We start from the raw sequence: 26,215 nt of genomic DNA on the forward strand, positions 1-26,215 counted from the left end.
GGAGTTAACATAGCTTCCACTCATGGGGTTTTGTTAATGTTTCCGTGTGTGTGTGTGTGTGTGTGTGTGTGTGTGTGTGTGTGTGTGTGTGTGTGTGTGTGTGTGTGTGTACGTGTGTGTGTGTGTGTGCTATCCAGGATGCCTGCTCTTGGTGTCTGTGCTTGGTGTATGGCTAAGACTGTGCTCTTGGCCCATTGCAGAGATGAAACATGATGCAAGTGTGGGTAAACAGTGGTGCAGCAGGGTCCTGAAGAGCTTTGCTCTCTGATCTTATCCATTAACCATAATACCACAGTCCACTATTACCCAGAGGCAGAGAAGCCAAGTCTGGATTCACGGCAACAACTGGAGCTCGGCCCTCTTTATTAGTCTACATGTATAGACTCTAGCCATTTCATTTTCCCATCTTATGTAACAATGTTGAAATAACTTCTGTGTCTTCTCTCTTGTCCTGTGTAGGATCTGCTAGTCGTCGTTGTTTGCTGGACGCTAATGGAGTTGCTTACTGGGGTCCTCCGAGCTTCGCCCGATGCATCTCACTTGAATATAGATATTTACATTTATCTGTAAGTGGCAAATTTTGAATATAGATATTTACATTTATCTGTATGTGGCACATTTTGCTCTTATTTCAGGCTGTATGCCAAATGTATGGTGAAGATGAGGGACATTTAATATATTGTTCCCTAATGTGTTTTAATCTATGTACTGACACAGGCAACCCACAGGAGGGACACGCCCACTCACACACACACACACCCCACACCTGCCAGAGTCCCAATCACCAACTTATTATTTACACACACCTATTCCTTGTTTGCACTCTTCTCCACACTATTTATGCCCACAGTTTCCTGCCACTGGAGTTGTGCATTACGTGTCATCGTGCACCTGGAGCCGTCACCTGTACCTGCTCTTAAGTCCCCTGAGTTCCTGCATTTATTCTAACGTGTTGAGCTATTACTGCTGCACTGTCAGCTTTTTGCTTTCAAGTTCACTCGAGTCGAGTTTTTATGGAGAATGAAGAATCTCTCAACTTTCATTCAATGTCTCACTCCCTTCTTACCTCCAACTTCACATACACAATATTATGCTTTGATTGATTCACCATTTGACTTATTCTGCATTGCTCCTGGAAGGTTTCCATCTGTGTGTCCTCTTCCTGATTTCTGGCTGAACTACTTCAGCTTTGACCTTTTGTGTAATAAAGTTGCATGGTGTTTTTAATGAAGGTGGCCAAAGGGTCAGGCATGATGTGATGGGGTTGATTGCACTGTTAACCTGTTCAATAACCTCTCATTATGATCAGACACTGTTTAGTTGATTCTGATTGCTATTGTTTGCTGCCTCTTGGACCCACAATACTGTTATTAGTCATTCAGCAGCTCCTCAACTCCCTTTAGCCTGAAAACAAGTGCTCACTGGGAAAGAGTCCTCATTCTGCTGGGTTCACAGTTTGAATTTATTGTAGCATGGTGGCAGTTCTAATTAAAGTGGACATAATAGGTCTACCAAACATCACTCACTTTGTTCCAATGACTGAGGTTGACAGTTTAATTCGGTATTTCACTACTTTTTTTGTTGACCTGACTTTAAATGTAGTTCTCATTATTAGCTTATTCATCTGTTTATATTTTACTAAATTTTCAGCTTCACCTATCTCCTTCTCTTCTCTCTTCTCTTTGTTCCTCTTCTCATCTCCCAGTTACGAGAGCATCTTGCGAAGGGTCAGAGGACCCTGGCAGGGGAGGGCATGTCTCAGATCGTGAGGAGTCTCCTGGAGTTAATGTCCCGTCGCAACTATTACAGCGGTGACCTCTTATTCTCCGTGGAGATTCTCCGAAATGTGACGGACACCTTCAAGCGAGCAACCTACATCCCAGCTCCCGACGACGTGCAGGTTGATGTGCAGGACACACACACACATAGACACACACACACACACTCACACTCATATATGCCTACATATACACTTATACACACACACTTATATACACAATCTTTATCCTCCCTTTTCCCCAATTTCCTCACCCACAGAAATTCTTCCAGATAGTCAGCTTAATGTTGGATATGGACAACCTTGAGAAATGGGAAGACGCTCATCAGGTAATGGCTAATTCTTTACCCCTCACCACACACATATTCCCCCTCATCTATTCCTCAATTCATGGACATTGTCATAGAGATGGTTAACAAGCTCTAATTAGGCCAACATATAATACAAAGAGGCCAAGAGCTGTGACATAGAATACGTGGGTCCTGCCACATTAAGCTAGCCAGCTGCATTAGGCTTAGCTTATGTTTGGGTTCCTGTCTGTTTCTCCAGGATGTACATCTCAGATTCAGATTCTGTTTTATTAATCAAATATCAGGGAGCAAGCGTGGCCACAATAAGGCGTCTCTCTCAAAGAGCAGCATGCGGCTTGGCTTGTAATGAATCATTCATCATTCATGTAATTGTTTGAAAACCTCTCTCCTTCATTCTCTCTCAGAAATGAAATAAATTTTATTCTCAGACAATTTATGATGTATTGAAAGAAGGATATTGTTACCATGCCAATGAAGAAAAAAGCATGCATGATTTTAATGGAAAATGTTTGGGTGCCAGTTTACAATGTTTGGGTGCTGCTGGGTTTGATTAATGCTTCAAGATGTAGGTGATATGAGACACCTCCACTAAAATATTATAACATCTTAAAGGGTTTTCTCTCTGAGGGCCAGTGAGGGCTCCTGTTCTACAAATACTCACTAAATTCCACTTTAGTAGGAGCTATAAATGGATATCTTATGCCACAGACTATGTAATGGACTGCATGGATGCTATTATTCTAAATTTGCATCTAAATTTGTATGAGGCTGTATCTAAATTTGCATGGGCCCATGGGTGTGTGTGTGTGTGTGTGTGTGTGTGGGTGTGTGTGTGTGTGTGTGTGTGTGTGTGTGTGTATGAGAGAGAAAGAGAGAGAGAGAGAGAGAGAGAGAGAGAGAGAGAAACAGAGAGAGAGTCATCCATTCATTTGTATATAAGTGGCACATGCTCTGATATTTTAAAACTCAAACTCTGCTTGTGTTGTAACACAAACCTGAAATCTGAAACCAAGCCTTTGTTATCAAGACCCACTACTGCTGCAAAAAAGAAATACTTTTAGGAACAATGGTCCAAGTTTTCCACCCTACATGAAATGAAGGGACAAACCAACTGTGAGAGAGAACCTATTTGCTCCATGTGAGGGTGAACTTTCCACTATAGTGGAAACACATAGGGGCCCTCCTACTTTTAGGAGCCCAAAATGACCACAAACACTTTTCCTAAGCCACCTCATCGTCAGCTCATCATATATCAATTATATTAAAAGTGTACATCAGAAGAGTGTTTCTGTACTATGCCAACTACCGTTGCTGGAGATGACAGTAATTGCTCTGTACCATTTGATCTGATTTCTCATATGTTTCATGCCTGGAGGTTTGCCATCCTGCAGAGTTTACATTCAGCCAGAATCAAGCACAAATGATCAAGATAATGGTTTGAGCATTTTCAAGCTTTTGAGCATTATAGTCAGGCTCTGCAGGGCTGCAGACCTGCTGAGGGCCAGGGTGATCTAGTGTGACATGAGAGGCATTCCATTTTCATCATTTCACTCAATAACCATTGTGTGAGCTTATGTACATTTCTACGTTCTTCGATGGGAGATTGCATATATAATGACATAATTGTGTTGGAATTCACATAAGCTCATGCATTAGATTAGTAGCATTATGTTCCTTTTCAAATGGTAGCATGTTTAAAGATGTGAGCATGTGGGATTTCATGCTATTTATGGCAGGCTCAGGACTCCCAAATGTATGTGCATATGGGTGTGTAAGGGTGTGTGTATGTGTAATTTGTTCTGTCTAGTGAGGGTTGGAAGCAAGCTTGCTCTAGATCACACTCTGCACTCTCACATCAGTAAATAATCAGAGTCTACTCAAAACCGATTGACCTTCTCACCCCTCACATTACCTCACATTCATGGCCCAGAGAGAGACATACAGAGATAGAGAGATACGGAGATGGAGAGTTGGCTCCATTCAATGTGTTTCTGTGTAGATGTACATGTGTAAGAGCTAGTGAGAGGAAGGAGAGATAAGTGATACCTGTGATGTGCTAATACTTTTTCTCAGCATGAGCCATGTGTTTGGTCTGTTATGGTTCACTGAATGTAATTACATAATATTTTTATCTGTATCACATTCCCATAAAATAACACCTGTTCCCAGGAAAATGTGCACAGGCTCTGTATTAACAGTGTTTTGTATATGTGCATGTGTTTGTGTATCTGTACCTTGGCACCTTTGTGTGCATACGTTGTGTGTGTAAACAAAGTGGTTGAGTCAGCATCAGTGTCCTTCAGGATTCTTGCAGTTCCACACCATCTTGACTCCTACTAACTCGACTAGTAGTGCAACAGTGTGTTGTACTGAGGCAACTAAATATAAGGCTGACATGCCACAGATCAGTCCCTATATATGGACATAAATACAAACAATCAGAAAAAATGAGAAAAGCCAGGACATCCACATCCTACTTTACCTAATAATTTAGGCATCAACAAACATAGCCCAGAGAAGGATAAACATGTTATTGTGCTTGCAATTTGTTATTTATGCTAGTTATGTGTTATTAAAACATGGAGCTGAAACTGAGCAAACAAGAAGCCTTAAAGCCCCTGGCATAGACATGTCAAAGAGCCTAAAGTTAAGCAAGGCAGTGAGACCTATTCCCTACATGAGAATACAACAAGTCCATTTGAAAATATCAGGGAGCGTTTCAGTTATTCATTACTGTGGAATCATGCAGCCAATCTGCAGTACTCCATTTATTATTTGGACCCATATAAATCATAATCTGCAGCATGGTAAAATGGATAAATAATTTTAAAAAAAAGAAAAAAAGATTGGGCTGGAAAAAGGGTCCACATGTGTTTATTTCCTCCAGGGCCATGGGGACCTTCTCTCATGCAAGTTCCCCTGTGAGTGCTCTGTAGCAGGGCAGCAAGACACTGCTCTGCCATCCATAAGTCCCTTCAACTTCACATGTTTGGGGAAACAGAGGAAATTCCAGCTAGACTGAGCAATGGGCTCTTTGGCTCCTGAACATCACTGTGAAATGTAGATGTGGTGCACTGTCCCTCACAACAAAGGTTTGCATGCAGATTAAAGCCCACGCAAGGATTTATGCAGGCGGTAATGTGGAGATCAAGCGCAGAAGCAGTGAAGGATGCGTCCTGTTGAAAGTCTCCCTGCTGCTTCCCACTAGTCGCGCTTCTGACTCACCAGCGCACGTGTGCTCCGCTGAGAAGCTTGTGCCTGTATTAAAGGCGTGGTGCTGTTTAGGAGAATTGATGGTTTTAATATCATGCCGTGGTTTGTGTCGGGGACCAGCAGCAGCCGCTGGCTCTCTTCAGGCCTGATTGGGAGGGAGCAGCAGCAGGTGTTTACCTTCGCCAGAGGCCTGCAGTTGCAGGGAGGGTGCGGTGCTGGTTTACCATGTAGCTTTTCTCTTTGCAGGTCTCTCCAGGTGCAGTCCTACTAATGCGTGTGCTAGAAGACTTCATCCATCTCATTGGGGAGGCTCAGAAGCCATTCCAGAGCTTTCTAGTTGTTACCACTAACCTCAGTAAGTAGATAAATCAGAAATATGATGGACAGACAGAGTTCAGACAGACAGACATGAATTATGTCTTTGAAAGATGTTCATGTGATATGATGTCATTGCTAAACATGAGGTCATTGCTAAATATTGCTAAATACATATTAACTAGTTAGAATTTCTTGTTACTATCTTAATGACTTGTTAGGTGTTAAAATTTAAACATTTTCAGTGCTTTGGTAATATTGTACTTTGTAGTCAAGCCAATAAAGCCATCTTGACTTGACCTGACTGGATTTTTGATCTTATGTTTAGTTGCCTTTTTCACTTTATTATGCCTCTTAATCTTCCTTTTCTTTCTCTAACTCTCATTTTCATTCTCTCTCTCTCTGTCTGTCTGTCTCCTTATTTCTCTCTCTGCTTCCGTCAGTAATAACTATCCAGCGAGAGCCGGTCTCAGCCGTCTCCAGTGACATTAACTTCCCCATGAAGGGGAGGAGAGGGATGAAAGACTGGGCACGCTTAGCAGATGACAAGCTCTTCATCCCAAAAGAGGTCTTCACTCTGTCCTCTGATGGTAAGTGGCATATGTGGCTTTTTGTTTACTGGAGGGTTTCATTTCTAACAGATGCACTCCACAGAAACAGCTGCAGTATAGTCACATTTTCAAGCACCAGCTCAGACTCAACTAGTTTTAGTTGCTGCCGGGCCATGTTTCAGACTAACTTGTGCCAGCTGTTTGGATTGGACTAGGGCATCAGTTCCAAAGGTATAATCTTCCTTGGGAACATTACTCTGTTCCCATCACTTGGTCTATCCTTTCTTCCTCCTTTCTCTCATCTCTCCATCTAAAAAATGTAACAGTAAATTTTAACAAACTAGAGCAAACAAAATCAGTAAAAAAAAAAAAAGCAAATATATTAACAGGATATAGATATACAATGAGAGGTGTGGTTGGTGTACTAGTATACAGTGAGTAACACTGTGTCTCTGGCAGTTGCCACATATTTTGCAGTGATTTGCTTCGTTTCCTTCTCAAAGCACAATTTGTCATTTTTAAAATTGGGGGAGAATTTAAAAAATTGGGTGCACTCTTCAGTTTTACTGTGAAATTCTGGTGAACCTGTGGGAAATTTTCACAATGGAGCTGAAAGATCTTTTATGAATGCATAAAGACTAATTGGCCTAATTGCGCCTTGCATGCATTAGCTTGTGTTTTCTTAGAGCTTGTAGTATATTTCTGCAGAATTCTGCATCCTGAGACTTTGGGGATGGTTGTCCCATCTAGCGTAGTCGTCTTTTCTGAGTGGACTCCATACAGCACATTAGGTGCACTAACATTATCAAAAAATGTAGCACCGAATTTTAATTGGGCTATTTTGTAGATGTTTCATGATTGCACAGAAAGCTCTTTGTGCTTTTTCTTTTAGTGTATTTAAATTTTTTTTTTTTTTTTTTTTTTTTTTTTTAGTGCATTTTGTGCATTCATTCCTGAGGCGCTGATTTTTAGCCGTAGGTAATCATAATGTAATGAATGTTCTAGGGCAGGTTTTCCAGAGTGAAAAGGTGCCTGTTTTTCTGAGACCTGGCTTTTTTCAGGAAGATTACAACTTTGGTTTTGTCCAGATGGACTGTCCCTCTCTCTCCCACCCCCCTTTCACTCTCTGTCAGCATATCTTTCACTATCTCTCTTTCTCTCCTGCCTTCAACCCTTGAGCACTTCAATCACCCCGAGGTCTGAGGGTGGAAAATCGATCGCGTTTCACAGAACGAGGGTGAGCGAGACGGATGGGGTGAGTGTGTAGGGGGAGGCTGGTGGTGATGGAGAGCTGAAGGCTATGATCATTGGTGGAGGCTCAGTCCTCAAGGTGCTGGAGAAGGAAATTAAAGGAGAGGAAGTATAGATACTGCCTGAGTGAAAGAAAAGGCCTTGCTCAAGAGCAGGCAATGAACAGAGCAAATCCAAGGCTGAAGAAATGGTTAGGCCTTCCAATGACATGGAGAGAATACCACACAGGAATGACTGCCACTCCAGCCGATCAGGCTCTGATGCAGACAGCCCCTCCTACCACAGATTCAACTATTAGTCCCAACTGCCTGAGAAGATGATAAGAAATGCCAAGAGCAATGATTTCCTGTGTAGACCCATGCTCTGTTCCACCCCCTTCCATGTGCGATAAGATGTTCCATTGTCCAGCACTTTGTCTGATTCTATGGATATTTAGTAGGAAAGCAGATCTCCTGCTTATCTGGTGCTAGCTTTGTTCAAATGGAAGTAGTGGAGCTGCTCCATACAGCAGCTGTCAGATATGTAGCAGGTCAGGGCCCTTATTGTTACCCTTTAGAGTGGCCACTTTAATGAGCAGGCAGAGCAGTGCTGGAATTGACTGATATTTGACTGACTGGGACCTTGCTTCTCTGTGGGAAGGCTTCTGGTCTGTTTAAGGCCCACCTGTGTGTTAGCCTCTTTGGTTAGTTGAGGGAAATGCATCTTCCTTTCACTGGCCTCCTACAGGTAAAAGAATGGAGCAGTGGAGCAAATAACACACTTAGCATGATGGGTGTTGTTCTTTGATATTGATCCACAACTCACTGATTAAACTGCTTTTTAATAGTTCACCTGCATCAAGAAAACACTGCTCTTTATTTACAAACTCTTTTCACTTTTTTTATTATTTTCTGCCAGCACATTTTTTCCCCACATGTCTGATTCAGCCACAATGATTATTAAACTATACATGAAAATGACTAAATGTTCCATGGGCAACAACCACTAAAGTTGGTGCTTTTTCACAAAAAAATTACAGTGAATTAGTCATTGGCCCACCTTTTCCAGTGGAGTTTGTTTTGGTGCTCATTTTTGAACTTTCAAAAAAGTGGACATGACACAAAGAAAATTCTAAGGCCTAATTAGATATTGGCTCTAGTTATATCCACAGTGCCCAGCACTGTGAGAAGAAGTGATTGGAAAGTGAAGAAGCAAGGGTAAATTGGAGGGGGGCAGAAGCAGGGGTAGTTGGGGGGTGGCGACAGAAAAAGGAGTAGTTGGGATGGGGGTAGGGAGAAAAGTAGGGGTAGATGGAGCGAGAGGACAAAAGCAACGGTAGATTGGGTATGGACAGAAACAGGGTAGATGGGGAGAGGGGACAAAAGAAGGGGTAGATAGAAGTAGAAGACAGAAGCAGGGGTAGATTGGGGATGGACAGAAACGTAATAGATGTGGGGTGGGGACAGAATCAAGGGTAGATGGAGGGAGGTAACAGAAGCAGGGGTAAATGAGGAGTGGGGACAGAAGAAGGTGTAGATAGGGGGATGGGATAGAAGTAGGGGCAGATGGGAGGGTGGGGACAGAAGCAGGACTGTGATGGGCACAGGGAATGTGTGGGGCAAAGAAGAAATAGTTTTATGCAAGAAAGCTGGGATAATGTGGAGCAAGAGGAAGAAAGGGTGGGAGACTAAAAAAAATTAAAATGTGTAAGTAATAGCTACACAAGTGTGGAAGAGAGTCCAAAAGGGAATGACAAAGGTTTTGTGCACAGATGGAAATCCAGAGAGTACATCACTTTCCCCCCCCCACCACATCTCTCTCTCGCTCTCTCACCTTACTCCTAAAGGTCACTCTTTGCTCAGTCTGACTCAAAAAGTTCTCCTGTCCAGCAACTCCCTAAATCCTGGTCTATTGTGCTTTATCTATTGTTCTCTGTGTGCCTGTCTGACTTGGATGATAGAACTTGAATGTCAGGAGTTTTATTTATTTATTTGTTTGTTTATTTAACCTGCTGAAGCTGCTGCTATGACGATTATTCACAGCATTACCGGTGATGCGTGTGTGCCTGTGGGTGGGTGAGCGTGCACGTTAGGCTTTGTGTGCTACTTGCAGAATCTCTGTTTCAGTGAGAGTTTGGCATAATGCCCCGAGTCCTGCAGTAATAATAAGGCTTTTGGTCATCTCAGGTAGAGTTACCTTCCTTTAACACCAGCTGTGTTGCTTGTATTTTGCTTCCAGAATCCGATGAGGCGCCGTACTTCGTCATTGGAGCCATCCTGTTCCGCACCCTCAGCTACATCCTGCCACCACCAAAGTAAGTGTCCCTGTTGATGAAGCATACAAAAAAATAGCCAGAGCCACCATCACGTCTGGTTTAACTGGACTACACAAAAGCTTGCAAGCTATCTAAGATATAGGTTTAAGGGTTCTTACAATTCAACCCTTTAAGCTTAAGCAAGAGGCATCCTGCAATTCCAGTTATATGGAGTAGGTTTCATATAACTCATAAACCTTCATCATGCACTGTTTTCATTAGAAGAGATTATTTTAAACTGAGAGACAGGCATATGCTAATTCAGGTATCCAGAAAACTCCCACCATGGTCTTCTGGTCTGTCCCTTTGCCTGCCAGACCTGTGTACAGAGACCTACTGGTGCCCATTTGAGCTACTGGGACTCTCCATGCTGATGATTCTGCACCAGCCTCTCTGGGGATGTTGCTTAAAACATTCATCTTACAGTACATTGCTTAATCCTATAATCCCTGAAGAGACAATCTATATTGTTCAGTCCCTTCTGCTTCCGTCCCTCTGATATGACTTACCCCCCCCCCCCCCCCACCCACCCACCAACCCCCAAGCATTGCACATTATAGAAATGAATAGAATAATTTGTTTTCGAAGTGTAAAGAAAAGGCCAGCTTTGGATAATTAAATTCCTAAATGCGGTGCCTTGTCTGGGGGATGCAGAGGAAGAGCAGGCTGACAGTGACTGCACTGCAAGGGGGACTGTCTGTGAGGTACAGCAGTGCCACTCGAATGAAACAGCGCTGTGGTGCGGCTGCTGTACGGCAGCCCAGGGGAGGAGCTTCATTAAGATGATGTGCTTGGCGGGAGCTAAGGGCTGCTCTAACTCTGCAGGCCTCCAGCCGTGAGCGCACCAGCCCTGCCAGAGCCCTTCACTCCCATCATAAACGTTAGCATGCAAGAGCATCCTCACTGCCACTTGCATGCTGCTCGCAGTTTGACTCCCAGCCTTCTGCCTACTCAAGTGCTGACTGGTTGTTCTTATACCGACCTCTTTCTCCCTCCCCTCTCTCTCTCCCCTCTCTCTCTCTCTCCCTCCCCTCTCTCTCTCTCTCCCCTCTCTCTCTCTCTCTCCCTCCCCTCTCTCTCTCTCTCTCTCTCTCTCTCTCTCTCTCTCCCTGGTATGTACTCCCCCATTCAGTCTCTTCTCTATATGCTTATATGGTTTATGTGAGAGCCCCTGTATCCAGGCCATTGGCTCTTGACGGTTCTCGGCTGCGGTCATGGCTGTTAAATATGTATGGGATCACAGCTGTTTGTTTAGTTTTGGTTGGCGTTTTGTTTGTGTGTAATTAATTTTCTCCAGAGAGCATACTCTTTCTCTGCTGCAGGGGAAAGCAAGCCTGCCCACTCTGCTCTTCACTGTGACCTAGCTTCTCTGTCTGTCTTTAAGCCACACTCGCTCACTCACTCACTCACTCACTGTTTCTCTTTCTCTCTTTCCATCTATCTACATCTCTCTCTTTTATTCTGACTGTCCATGTCTCTCCTTTTCTCTTTTCACACACCTACACACCCACACACACACACATACAGTTGCACACGGGCACACAGGCAAATGCAACACCACCTAACAGCCACATGGGTTTTGCTTTCTCCTGCCAGAGATCCACTGGTGATCAACTCAAAGATTTTGAGTGTAACAGTACGTCCTCTACCCAAACCCACTGAGCCGGTGGTGGTGGTGGAACTGGTACCTCTGCTGAATGTAAGTAAACCAAATACAACATGACTCTTCAGGTTTAAAATTAAACCATATGTATGTCTAGTTATAGTTATTGGGTTCATACTCTGACTGTTTGCTATGACTATTGACTACTTATATATTTATGCAACAGCTTTGTGACATTCTATTGATGTACTGTCTTTGTGATAAATGTATGGCCTTGTAATAATTAAGTTTACAATGACTAACATTAAATATGACCTATACGCTGTGTGCTCATTTGTCCAGCACATTATATATTAACATGAAAATATAACCTGGATGTATAATTATGTTTGCAGAAATGGCAGTCCAGCATTAACATGTATGTGACCACTGCAGATGATATTACCAAAATCGCCTACCATTATTCTCAGTATACATCATATATGACCTCTAGATTGGTTAACAATGCATCATGGGAAGTTATGCAGAGGCTTCTGTGCTACAGTGCTGAGTGTGGGTAGTAAATCAGCAGAGAGCTCTGTCATGTTGAGCCCCCAGCACCCCTCCAAGTTGCTATGGCAACTTTCACCTGCTACCTCCTGCAAGAGTTTGGGGACTTAGTGTGCATGTGTATGTGTATGTGTGTGTGTGTGTGTGCACATGCTTACTGTTTCCTAATCCCTCTTGAGGAAGTGCTAGGTCATGCCCTCCTCAGTGGTGGTCGTGAGCCAGCTGCTGCTGGGCAGAGGGGGTAGCTGTTGGGGTCCATACCCCACACTGCTCTGCTGCCATGGGCCACAGATGCAGGCTGGGTGGGAGGGATCTGGGACATGGGATCCCAGTCGTGGGCTCCCCACGTGGACAGCTGCTCTGAGGCAGGCCACTTGCTCGGGCATGACCCTGAGAGGCTGTGGGAGGCAGAGGCAGCAGAGCCCACACTCATCCATCCCTGACAGCTCAGAACAGCTAGTGCTCTGGGCCTTGGCTATAGCCCCAGTGCACTGGTTATTGACAGCTGATCTAAATGAAAATGATTTTGGTGTTTTCAGCACTATGCTGCCAAAGCCACCCATCCTGTCCACCTCAGCCTGCAAGCAGCCAGCACCTGTCCTCCTGATAGGCAAATCTGGATAGAAACTCCATATGCCACTCCTCCGGGTGTGCTGATGGGTGCTGTGATGCCGCACGGTGGCTGGCCGAGCTTGGCTTCTGCGACGTTGCTGCTCGCCTGCCACATGAGCTCTGTGCGCCATGCCGTGTGCTGGCAGGACACACATGTAGAGACATGCGTGTGCATCTTTGGGTGTGCCTGCAGCCATGACTGTACTGCTCAGCCAACAAAGCAGAGAGTTCCTGCTGTTTTCATATCACCAATGTGATGTTTGAGATGGAAAAAGCCAGGTCATACCAAGCTGGGCCACCAGGGGGTGTTAGATTTGTTTGGACTACAACTAATACTATAATCAATAATAATAATAATAATAATAATAATAATAATAATAATTTTTTGTTGTTATGCATTTGTGGTCAAGGTCCTGGGTTTTGAACCATGAAACCCAGCGTGGGTTTCTAGAAGGTTGGAGGTGATCATTGTGTAGTCCATAAGATCCTAATAGGGTCAGTAAGTTCTGCACAGACAGCTCTCCCCCAAAGAGAAAGATAATGGGCAGAACTGGACCTGAGACAGATTAGTCAATTATACCAGTCAATTCACTGATGAACCAATAATAGGTGATTCACCGTACCATGCACCACTGAACCCTGATTATTGCATCACACTGGCCTGGAAGTGAGGGAATCAAGTTCAGCTCCTGTGAATCAATGAATCATGAATGAGTTTTGGTAATGAATCATCTGCAGTCTAGACAGAGATGGGCATCAACAGTAAATCTAGGTGCTGATTGGAGGTTGAAGCCCAAGAACTTGTTGTTCAATATACATATTCATTCATACACACACACACACACATACACACACAAACACACACACACACACACACAAAGACCTTTTTAAGCACTTTCAGGTCTGTTACATTTTCTTTTACCTTACAACACCAAGTTTTCCTCTGGCAGCCCTGAGTTTCTCCTTCCTTCTCCCTGTTTCTCTCTTCTCCAGGGCACATCGGAGCCTCAGTGTGTTGTCTGGGACCACAACAGTCCGTAAGTCAACCATCACCTCCCACAGTGCTACACACTTGTACACACATATGCATGTACACCCCGCAGCTGTATGAGCTCTTTATTCATGTCTTCATTTGTTCAGTCTGACGTATATGTGTGGAGGGGAGGGGTGCATATTGCAGACTCATTAACAGTCAGAACCCACAGTAATGAAGTCCCTGGCAGTGTGTTAATTGAATTAGAGGGTAGGAATAAGCATTCCTGCCTCACAATGGGAGGCCGGCACCCTGTTTCATATTTGCGAGACATGCTTTCACTTGACTCGTATTGCAGCTGAATTGTGCTGATCAGGGATCTGTAAGCACATCAACTACACCATTCAGTTTTTTTATTGAGACACTTCTGGTAATTTACAAGTGGCATTTCTTTGGAAGCTGTCCGATCATTCCTGTTTAGGTTTAAGGATTGCCATCAACTCCATTTCTTTTAAGTAGCTGCTAGTGGTATTGCTAGTCTTATTATTTGTAATGGCACCCTGTAAATGTGCAGAGGCTCTGTTATTTCTTCTGCATTCCCTGTGCATCACAGGTCCCCAGCTCCTGACAGAACACCTGTCTCACAAACCTTCACTGCTCAGCACCCCTGGATTGCCACATGTTTGTTCCTGTTAGCTGTTGAAATGTATGAAATTCTCTTATGTTTCTATCTCTGCATTTAGAGTGAAGTGAGATATTCCCAAGTGTGTGAAAGTGTGCTCACAGTTGTGTGTATTGCTGTGTGTGTCTAAAGGATTGTTGCTTCCGTGACAAAGCATCTTTGCCTGTGCTCAAAGAAGGGAGAGAGAAGCATGAGGAGGGTGTGTTTTTGTGGGGGGTGCAGCTACCTGTGTACAGCACTTGTGGAGCAGTGCAGTCCCAGCGGTGCATGCACGCACGACTGCTCCGCTAGTTCCTTGCGAGCAACTCCCCGCTGCCACGCTGCGCTGCTCGCGTCATTAATACCCGCCGGCCGGCCGCCCCTGCAGCATACAGACCTGGCTAAGAGGGGGAGCCGCCAGCAGTAATTACTGAGGCAGAAAACCGCCTCTATCTGCAAACATGCAAAGTCAATTAAAATAAAACCCCATTCCCTCTCCCCACAAATTATTTTCCAGATAAGTCAGTGATTAATAGGGCCATGTGATTAAAAAGTCGTGAATTTACCCTTAATATAGCCCTAAACATAGAATCACAGGCTATCCACCTACTGTTAAAGATTCTTTACTAAGAAGTATATGTTATTTAAGAACATTGCTGTCACCATTACACACAATATTATTTAGCAAAGTTAAGTATACACACTAACTGAGGTAATATTTCTCCTTGTTTATTTCCCACTGTTGCTTTTTAATTTCACATATATTTCTTATAGTTATCAAGTTCTCCTAAATGTTCAAATGAGTTTAGCTTTTTTAGCTAATGAAGCTCATCTCTCTCAGTATACCCGATTCTTCCTCTCAGTCACTGTTTCTTCACTTGTAGCAGATTCACAGTAGAAAAGCCTCTCATTTCTATTTCCTTTTTCCTCTGCAAAATCAGGTGATTGTAGTGCAGCCTAGCTTTTCTTTTGAATCAGATCCAGTGGATGGTAATTTCCTCACATAGTTCTGATGTGTCCTGTGCCCATCACTACTGACAGTGTGATGGATTACTTTCTGATCAGAGTGGGACTCTGATCACAGGACCTCCAAACAGGTCAACCTACACTGGCAATGCATAGAAATGTAAGACTTGTGTACAAACAACATTTATATATACTACATTTTTTTAAAAGTACTATAAGTATTTAGGATTATATTGTTTATGCTAGTGTGTGAAGGGAATTACTTGTGACCTAATTGAAGTTATTCCTATCAAAAGTGAAATTAACAAGTAATTCATTTCTGTTCAGTGTTGAGGTTCTGATAAAGAGTACCAACCAGCTGATCAGTTGACTATGCAGCAATGTCACTGTAAACTGCAGAAGGAAGTTTGTCTGAACTTTGCACACTGTGTAATTTTAAAATTCATCTCTATGGGGAATGACCTTATCACATTGGCTAGAGTTTGAGCACCAGAGCTATACACTGTGCCTAACTCCCTTGCATGTTGACAGTTAATCATTAAAGCTTTCATGCTGCTTCCCAAACCACAATGGAGCCCCTGTAATCAGGCACATAAAAATAAAGTATTGCACAAAACAAACCCTATGATAAATTGCATTTGGTTACAGTATCATAATGAATGCAATGTACAAATATATTAGCACTATGCTTTGGTAGTTTTCACCGCCATGCAGCCACTGCGGGTGAATAGCAATACGGGAGCTATCAGGAACCAGCTAGGCTGGCGTTTGTTATGAGCTAATTTGTTTAGAGCAGTTTTCTGGAGCCACTCGTATTCTAAGGGGCATACTGAGTGCTTCTATGAAAAAAGCCCATTTGTGTCAGAAATGGTCCAGTGCGGCCGTTCTGTCATTGCTCAGAGTGGGTCTTGCCTCAGTGTAATTTGAGCTAAGCTATAATTCCTCTTTTTCCACACTGCTCTGCTCTCTGTGATTGTTTGTTTATTTTGGTCGGTGGCACTGAGGGGCAGTTGTAGATGGAAGGCCGGATGGAGCAGTGGCACTGAACACTCACAGGAAGCTGTTTCATTTCTGTTCAGCCACACACACCCACACAACCAGTTTTCTCTCCCTCACCCCTCTCTGTTTTTCCCTCCCTGTATTAGCTCATCTGCATCTGCTGGACCGCATTCTTCTCGTTCCCCTTCACGCATCAATTATGCTGCACCTCATGCTAGGTTGTTAGCACACCGCTACAGCACACCATTTAGCTCTGCCCCTCTGACGTCTGTTTGAAGTGGGGAGGCACTCTGCTTGCCTCCTTTCATCTTAATGCCACCTTCCCTGGCAGCCCACTCCACTCTCTCCCGCAGCTCCTCCGTCACATCCACTGGTCCCCTGCTCCTCCTTCACCTGCTGCATCCACATGGTTGGTTCGGCTGCATACTCCACCGAGCAGTACATGACCCCCAATCTATCCCAAGACTGCCCCCGCACCCTTTTCTCCCTCTCTCCTCTCGCATTCTTCTTCATTCTCATTTGAGTGTTTATTTATTTCCAATAGATTGTGGGTGGTCTCATCCTTTTCTCTGTGGTGAGGACTGTTTGGCAGTTTCTTGTGAAAAGGACACACAGCTTTCATTGTTTTGAATAGGACAGTGAGCTTGGCATTCACACATGCTGCAGAAGAGATGCCAAACAAACACCACATGGGTTCGGTGTGTTTACCTGAGCTATAGAATGAGGTGAGGTGCCCTGTTTACATAGTCATTGTGCAAGCTCATCTATTAAAAAAGACAGAAAAGACTTACCTGAAGAGGAGAACTTAGAAGAATGAAGAGAAACGGGAGAATGTTTTAATCTCTACTGGCCTACGTTTAATGGAATCTGTTGTTAAAACTGGGAGCTTGTAGACCTTCTCCATGCCAAATGCACATTTACTAGTCTGGTCCATACTGACACGACCCACTAATCCCCTGCCAGCCAGGCTTTATTGCTGTAAATCCATTCAGCATGTAAAGAAGGGACGGTTTAGAGATGTTAAGAGCATTTTACTGGAATATCCATACATTCTTATTATTTAACATTCTCAGCTAATGTGTTTATGATGTGCAAATATGTTCAGATGCTGGACAACACAGGCTTGTTTTGTTGTTTACATACTCGCATATTCTCTCTCCCGCTTTCTGTGCGCAGACTGGTGTTGGTGTAGAGAGCGCAGAAGCATATATGAGGAGACAATTATACATTTGTATAAACAGTCAAGACCTTAAAGGACCCAGAGTGAAGGGACTTTGCCTGCATTTGTGAAGCTCTACAACCACCACCCTGTTAGCGCATAGACCAGTGATGAGAAGCCAATGTGATGGCTCTGGCGAGATGGGAGTGGGCGTGGCAGGATGGGCATGAGAAGATGGATCTGGTGGGATCACTGTGACAAGATGGTTGTGGCAGGAACAGCTTTTTTTCCCAAGTAAACCAGTAAGACGGTGAACAACTCCCATGCTCAGCAAGGCCACAAACAAGAGACATTCATCTGCATTATACAGTGGGAAGACTGCTCCACACAGGCTTTTGTTTACTCACAGTCGTCTCCCCTTTGCATCCACCTGTCAATTGTAAAGAGCTTGGAGCCTGAGAAAGAGAGACAGAGAGAGTGAGAGACAGAGAATTAAGAGATTAACTAAAGCTTATACTTTTCCTGTCTTTTTTCCCCAGAGAGAGTGCATTACCAGCTCTAGTGAGCTGAGGGCACTAGGTGTCAGCATGGTGATAACACCCAAAACTCTGCCCCCAGAGGAATGCTCAGTGCCATCAGTCATCTTTTTGGTAATTGGGCACAAAGCCTTAATATCTGTATTTTAAATGATTTGTGTAATTCTTTCTAGAACTAGAATTAAGTTGTGGCGTTGACCCATACCATGACCAGTATGAGTTTTCATCAAATGTCAGAGAAAGTGTAACACACCGGTGCCTTAGCACAGCTCGAGGTACTTAAGATTTAAACACTCACACATACCACCCACACTTCAGCACCTATATACACACTTCCCTTTTTCTGTCCCCAGCTCCATGGGGTGTGTGTGCACATGTATGTGTGTGCATGCATATCAGAGATGTCCTATTCAGCCTTGCAGGAGTTATTTCCAGCCTCAGCCGATGCTGTTGAAGTCCTTGATTAATCAGCACTCTGGCATCATCAGCTCATCAGTCCTGGAACTGGACAACCTTGATGTATTTGGACATCCAGTATTAATTATAGTATTTTTGGTTTTTTTTTTGGGGGGGGGGGAGATGCACATCTTGTGTTCACGTAAACAAACGGATTGAAACAAATAAGTGATGGATTAGTTGTAACCCACAGTCAATAAATCTGCCTTTAATGTTTTTGGCATGAAAATGCCTGACAAAAAGGTAAATATCCAGGAGCTGAATGGTGAAGAATTTCAGTCAGACCCTTGACTTGATACAGGCTAGAAATAGAGGAGGGGAAAAAAAAAAAAAAAAAAACACACCACAACAGAAAATGGACACTTAATAGCTTAATAGCCAGACTGAATGAGGCACATAATAGCAGTCAAGGAGAGTAGAGTTGTGATAAGGACCCCTAAACCAGCTGTTAGTGAAATCATCCTCCTTTCCTGATGTAGAGCAGAGCATGAGGACTAGCTGCCTCTAACAGCAGATTACAGAGAAAGAGGGAAGGAAAAAACAAAACAAAACCCTGCATCAAAAAGAGAAAGTGCACTTTATAGGGAGGTCAAAAAATGCATTGATGAACATGGAGCTTACTGAAAGTTATGCACAGATATGATAAACCTTTGCCAATATAGAAAGAAAGGATAAAAAGGTTAAAGAAAGAAAAACTAATTTTGATTTTCACAAAGTTTACTGCCTTTTTTAGATTTTTTTTTTTAAGACATACATCCAGTTTAAGCAAAGACTTAATATTTACAGTGTTGACCCTTCTTTAAGACTTCTGCAATTTGCCTTGACAAGCTGGATATCGGCTTCTGGGCAAAATCTTGACTGATAGCAACCCATTCTTGCCTAATCAGGGCTTGGAGTTGATCACAGTTTCTGTGTTTGTCCACCCTCTTTTTGAAGATTGACCAGAGGTTCTAAATGGGATTGATATATGGGGAGTTTCCTGGCCATGGACCCAAAATTTTAATGTTTTGTTTACCGAGCCACTTGATGCTCCATCATGCTGGAAAAAGCATTGTTAAGCACCAAATTGCTCCTGGATTGTTGGGAGAAGTTGCTCTTGGAGAATGTTTTGATACAATTCCTTATTCATGGCAGTGTTCCTAGGCACAATTTTGAGCAAACCCACTCCCTTGGATGAGAAGCAACCCACACATGAATGGTCTCAGGATGCCTCACTGTTGGCATAACACAGGACTCATGGTTGCACTCACCTTTTCTTCTCTGGACAATCATTTGTCCAGATGTCCCTAACAGTCTAAAGGGGGCTTCATCAGAGAAAATAACCTTACCCCACTCCTCTGCAATCCAATCTCTATACTTCTTGCAGAATGTCAGTCTGTCCTTAATGTTTTCCTGAAGAGAAGTGGCTTCTTTGCTGCCCTTCTTGATACCAAGCCATCCTCCAAAAGCCTTTGCCTCACTGTGCATGCTGATGCACTCACACCTGCCTTCTGCCATTCCTGAGCAAGCTCTTCACTGGTGGTGACCCGATCCCATACCTGCATCCTCTTTAGGAGATGATCCTGGCACTTGGTTGACTTTCTTGGGCACCCCAAAGCCTTCTTCAATGCAAATGACCTTCTCTCATTGAAGTTCTTGATTCGATAAATGGATTATTTAGGTGCTATCTTACAAGCAGCAAGGTCTTGCCTGTGAAGTTCTTTTGATGCAATGCAATGTAATGATGACTATACCTGTTTCCTTGGCAGTAACCATGGTTAACAGAAGAAAACTTTCAGCACCACCACCCTTTTAAAGCAACCAGCCTACTCTTCTAATCAGCATGACAGAGTGATATCAGCTGCCTTGTCCTCGTTAACACTTTCTCCTGAGCTAACAAGAAGATCACTGAAATGATATTAGCAGGCCATTCTGTGGCAGGGCTGAAATGCAGTGGCTGGAATGCAGTAATTTTTATGATTAAGTTCATTTTCATGGCAAGGAATGACAATTAATTGCAATTCATCTGATCACTCTTCACAATCTAGAGTTAATTCAAATTGCCACCATAAAAATGAAACAGCAAACTTTTGAAAACCAAAATTTATGCTAGTCTCAAAACCTTCGTCATAACTGTAGCCTGGCATCTGTGTCATATATGCATGTATAAGCCTCTAGAACTGTTTTAATGGTACAGTGACTTTCAAAGTACATAAATGTGACATAGTATATACTGATCTACTGCTCTCTGGCTGTTTACACACAATATTCGTGTGTGTGTGTGTGTGTGTGTGTGTGTGAGAGAGAGAGAGAGAGAGAGAGAGAGAGAGAGAGAGAGAGAGAGAATGAAAGTTTGACTATATACAAGTTTAGTGTGTGTATGGTGTGTATGTGTGTATGTGGTTTGTCCTTTGGGGATTACACTTCTATCTGGCAGGCAGATCACAACAGCTGACCCCAGCCTGTCCATGCTTGTATATTCCATAATGCCCTCACTCTGCCATGGTTATTTCAACACGATCATTTGCCATGGTGTTGCATTTACACTTCAGTAACTGCCCATATATCTGTTTTATCTACCATTGGAACTCCTGCCTTGTCCATAATGACAAGAATACCATGGTAAAATCTCCAGCTTCCGCAGTTGTTGCCATACCGCAGTGCCCACACCTCTACCTGCATGCTTCTCTGTACTGTGAGAGGTACAGTGTCACTGCTGGCCACAACCCGCATGTGTGATAGTTCTTTAATATGACTTGATTATTAAATGTCTGACATTTTCAGTTTTGTCCACTGTTCTCGGGTGTCGACAGCGCCATCGAGTGTGGCATTTGGAAATCCTGCTTCCTTTGTAAACGTTCCGCTTTGTTTTGCTGGCAGTGCATGGGAGATCAGGCTGCCTCCTGCCTGCCAGCTCTTCACACCACACCTCCCTACAGCACAGCTCAGCCAGATGCCCTGCATGAGCCAGACCATAGACACGTCTAGAACAATTCATGAGTCCTTCACGCCTGCCACTATGCCAATGCGTTAACACGTATAGCCCCTCACTGCAGGGTTTGTCTCACCCCGCACCCATCCATCACTCTCTGACGTGGAGTTATCTTGCATTTAGCTTTGTTTATTAGGGGGAGGTGAGGGATACTCCAGAGTATGTTAGGGACTATATCTTGCACTAGCACCTGTGTCTTCAATGACTCCATTTGGCCAATCAGGTTGCAAGAGTGGGTCTGGGTGAAGCTTGTGGACATGTAAATCGCCTGTCTGTGAGCAGGCTGTGGATTGGGCCTCTCCTGCATGGATGGCTGCCTTAATCCTGCCCCTGGTTCCATACTCTGCAGTGTTACAGAGTTTACAACCCCTCACAGACCAGTTTCCACACCAGCTGCAACACTAATACCACTTTTCCACCAACAGTGAAAAAGTGATGGTGCTCGTGCCAGAGTGGGTGCTGGTTCCTGTGAACTAGCGAACCTTTTTTAAGAATGGACCCACATTTCCAATGGTTTAAGGGCCCAACAATTACATATATGGATGTGAGCATTCCGTCATCAAAAGCATCTCCTCCTGTATTTCATTATACACCTTGTGTTTCCTTTGGGAGCTTTCTAGTTTATCCTTTATTTCTGGTGAAGACCATATCACAAGTAATGCATTTGTTTTTTCTGCAGACCAATGATGATTTATTACCGCTATATTTGCTGTGGTTCTCATGCTTTAAGTTGTAAATGGTGGTAAGGCGGGTGAACAACTTTATGAGGTGATACTAGGACCCTGCCCTTCAGACACTTGCATCACAGGTTCATTAGTTCTAGACCAGCAAGATTATGGGGCCAGAACAGCACCAATTTTTCTGGCCATGAACCTGTGGAAAAGTGAGCACCATTCGGGATTTTGGCCCCAACACTGGTACCATGCCAGTGTAAAAGAGGCATCCACTGTAATCCACCTGCAAGAGTACTGGTTAGAGGGATTGGACTATGTGTGTGAATACATTTTGAATAGGGTATTCTGAGCAAGACAATAAAAAGGAGAATAAGGTTGGAAGGAACGTAAATGAAGCCTTAAAATGACCTGTAAATGGGCTTCATAGAGAAAGCAAATGGCATGTGTCAGCCTGTCTGGAATAGCACGTGCAGTGCTTACAGAGAAGTGCAATATAATGTTCATGGAGACATGAGTCATACAGCCTGATTCTTGACAGAGAATCTTTTAGTGAGCCTATATTTACTGGCCACTTTGTAGGTATGCCTTATCATTCTTAGCACAGCAGTGACAATGCCATGCTAGTGACATGGTAGTGGGAGTTGTGCTGGTGTGAGTGCATCAGGCACAGCAGTGTCGCTGGTCTTTTCTGTTCACATGTTCCTGTCGCTGCTGGGTTTTCCACTCATAAATCTCCAGCTAGCTGCTGTGCTGTGGTCACAAACTGTCCACTGATGAAGTGGAGTCAGCCTCCCTCTGTTTGTGCCTCCCTTTATAAGGAAATAGGAGCACTGCAATAACTGGGTGAAAAAGAATGAATTCTGTTCATTGGACTGTATCAAGAATACAACCAGTGGGTGGTGTTTGTGCTTGTTTGTTTGCTTTTCATTTTCAGCAGCAGAACAAAAGAGAATAATAACAACACAATGGGAGAGAAGCGCCTTTTTCTTCTTGCTGTATGAATTTGTACCCCAAATGACTCCCACTTTGCAACAAAGTGTGACAGTAATCCCTAAGCGTCTTCTGGTTAAAATGAGCTGGACTGGTATCATGCAAAATCCATCTCACTGCAAGAACTCGCTCATGTACCATGCAGAGACTACCACGTGCTTTGCTCTTTATTGCCTTTTCTTATAGTCTGTATTTGCTCTCTCTTTCTCTCTCTCTCTCTCTCTCTCTCTCTATCTCCCTCTCTCTCTCATCTCTCTCTCATCTCTCTCTCTCACTTTCACTATTCTTTCCCCTTCTGGTGTACCTTTATCCGTTACTTTCCCACTCATGACCCTTCATAGCTAGTTAGTTCACTACCTGGAGGACTGTAGTCTTTCCATTCAGCCTGTGTATTTTTATCTTCAGACCTATGTGTTTTAGTTTGTGTGTCATGACAAGTGTCACAATGTAGTATCTTAACTGGAGTCTAAATTTAGCCAGAGTCTTGATGTGAAAATAATGATCTACCTCATGCAGAGGGAGTGTGTCTGGCCAGTCTGCATTTGTGGGGGCGGGGCTCTCAGGCTTCCACGATAGGGGACAGGGTGAGTGCTAGTGTGTCAGAAGCTCAGAGAGCACTTGCCTGCTCACGCAACATTTCGGGTGTGCGTGATTGGAGTTCAGCTTTTGTGGTGAGTATGAACTCTGCTCTAACCTCTTCTGAAAGACAGAGTTGGGCGAAAGAGAGGGAGAGAGGAAAGAAGGACAGAGTAAGAGAGAGATGGTGACCAGGGAAAGAGAAATTGTATGCTGTCCAATTTAGTCCATATGTTTTTGAGTGCACAGACATTAAAAAGGGAGTGCAAGATGAAAGGAAAACAGAGATAGTAAACAAACAGATCATCTCTATACAGGTTGTTTTGCTCTGGTGATCTCATGAGAGTTGTGCTGCATCTCACAATCCACTACTCATCTTAACAAGCCTTTCCCTCAGGAGCAGGAGCCATGGCATTTGTATTAACCCAGGCTTACTCATAATAGATGGATCATACACTCTTGCATTGGATTATCTTACAACTATCTAAGCAGAGCAGTCACAACAAGAATGAACATCTGAATTTCTTTTATCCAACACTGGAGAGTCACTCTGCACATGATGTATTATGCAAAGAATAGATTGGCATTTGTATTTATATAGTATTGTTTTGTTTTATAATGAACTTGTTCTACAGCCTCTTCTGTTTTATTTAGCTAAAACACTTTATCATTTTCTTTTTCCTGGTTAAGGGTCAGCTCAAACCCACCTTAGGAGATCCAGCAACCCAACCAGCCATTCTACTTCGCTAATGTCATGATTAGCATGGTTACATGTTTTTGCACTTTGGGACCATGTGAAAGGGAAAGGTCATTGTACCAAGTCACCAGTTCTGCATGCTGTGCTTCACTCAGGATGCTAACCTGTTGGAGAGTGTTGCTCTTAGCACACTAAAGGAAACTAATCTCTCTAAAGGAGCTTAAACCTAGTGCCTGTAAAGCAGTGATGAGGGCCAATGGAAAATGCTACCTGTGGCTTCTGCCCTTCAGAACACAGCAGCCCAGAATCTAAGCTGTTTTTGTCCTGAGCCCAAGCTTGGAGATAGCAAAAGAAGCATGTTTCCAGTTGGCCCATGCTAAGACCTTGCATTAGGTGTTAAGAGGAAACAGCAACTTTAGTCGGCCCAGACCAGAGTAGGTCATGCTGACATTAAGGCAGTGAACCCTTGTACTCCAGCTCTGTGCTGGAACAGCATTAGCTATACAGGTCAGTGGAGCACACAAGCAAGCTTTATTTCCAGCATGATGCATTTTGGAATTGTGATACATAGCCGGGTGAACTTGCAGGGCAAGGAGCCCATTCGTGTCATCCCGAGAACTTGTCCTGAGCTTAACTCCCTGGCTCAGTCACTGGCACTGTGCTTTGTCACTGCAGCAGAAGCAGGGTATTTCTCAGCTTCCACCCTCCATTGGTGTTCCACCCTCCCCCAAATCAGGACCATCGCAGAACTCAGACTTACCATTTGGTGTGTCACTGATATACAGACCCTGTCATGTCTCCATGTTTTTTGAGCCCTGGCCCAGTCACCAGCACACTCCTTGGATCTTCACTACCACACTCCTTGGCTCTTTTGTCCTCACACCATGATCTCACTTTTTTGTGCTAACCTTTTTTTCCATATACTCTCATTCCCAGAGTGCTTAAAACCCAGGAAAGAGAAGCACAGCTCCAAACACTGCAGTCATAACCAGACTGAAGTTAATTGAATTGCCTTCCTGAAATAAGACAGTTCTTCTACTGGATTGACAGGTGGCCTCCACCAGCTCATTTGTTGCTTTAGTCTGTGCAGCATACTGGCACACAGTGCAGAAATCTCACCCTGGCCCTCTCCCTCTTCACAAGACCATCCTCAGCTTAATCCATCACAGCCCCAATCACTCAGAGCAGTGTTCCTTATCTAACTTTGTCTCTTCTGTTAGTGAAGAGAGGCTTCTCATGAATATCATAATCAAAGCTTCATTTATGGGAATCAAAAAAGGCAATAAATTCTGTTTAGTTTGTCTGTGATCTAACCGAAACCCGTCGGAGAGATTTAAACAAAACAAACAGCTTCAAAACTGGGATCCTGCTGACACTGATCTGCTTGTTTATTTACAGTGGCCATGGGCCTCTTTGTACAGAGCAGAGATAGGGCTGGGCATCAGGCTGCTTCATTACACCCATCACAGCATATTGAATAGTGGAGTTGGCCTTGAATGCACAAGTGTGGCTGCCTTGGCATTTCACTTTCTCTGTGTGTGTGTGTGTGTGTGTGTGTGTGTGTGTGTGTGTGTGTGTGTGTGTGTGTGTGTGTGTGTGTGTGTGTGTGTGTGTGTGTGTTAGCCCTGACTAATGTTTCATTACACTGAAAAGAGGCCACTGTCACTACCTGCTCAACCTCCTTTGTGAATATATGGAGAGCTGGATAAAACATTTATCATATTATGGAGCTGTGTTACCCCACCTTCTCACAAACCCCCACCCCACAGGTCCTGTTCTTATTCAGTGCTTTCAGGTTTACTAATCTTTTAAACCTGCTGGTGTCTACTGCTAGACAGTCTGCAGTAGGTCTCATGAAGTACTTCAACTCTCCGCCTCTAATTTCACTCATTTGGTTGGCTATTGAGCGATGTTCCTGTGAGCTTTAACTGAGACTGTTTTGATCCAAGCCTAACAAGATGCACCCAGATTTCTGTATATCTTATTTTGATCCTTCCTGCAATTTTAAAGTCTTGGACTAAAAGGCATATCAGATTCAATGAAATGACACACCACTGAACAACAAGGAAGTACTAAATTACA

General features: G+C 43.6%; 1 protein-coding gene across 11 annotated transcripts in view; it reads left to right on the forward strand.

The window, feature by feature from the left end:
• Positions 1-26,215, forward strand: part of adgrb2 (adhesion G protein-coupled receptor B2) — a 187,920-nt gene that overhangs the window by 106,112 nt on the left and 55,593 nt on the right. For all 11 annotated transcript variants that reach the window (XM_035529185.1, XM_035529184.1, XM_035529189.1 and 8 more), the window contains exons 8-15: positions 460-566; positions 1,706-1,900; positions 2,038-2,106; positions 5,548-5,656; positions 6,060-6,206; positions 9,636-9,711; positions 11,308-11,410; positions 13,469-13,512. In XM_035529185.1, coding sequence (XP_035385078.1) covers positions 460-566; positions 1,706-1,900; positions 2,038-2,106; positions 5,548-5,656; positions 6,060-6,206; positions 9,636-9,711; positions 11,308-11,410; positions 13,469-13,512 — 850 coding nt within the window. The remainder of the gene's footprint in view (positions 1-459; positions 567-1,705; positions 1,901-2,037; positions 2,107-5,547; positions 5,657-6,059; positions 6,207-9,635; positions 9,712-11,307; positions 11,411-13,468; positions 13,513-26,215) is intronic.

Source organism: Electrophorus electricus, chromosome 8, assembly GCF_013358815.1.
Source record: "Electrophorus electricus isolate fEleEle1 chromosome 8, fEleEle1.pri, whole genome shotgun sequence".
Classification (NCBI taxonomy): Eukaryota; Metazoa; Chordata; class Actinopteri; order Gymnotiformes; family Gymnotidae; genus Electrophorus; species Electrophorus electricus.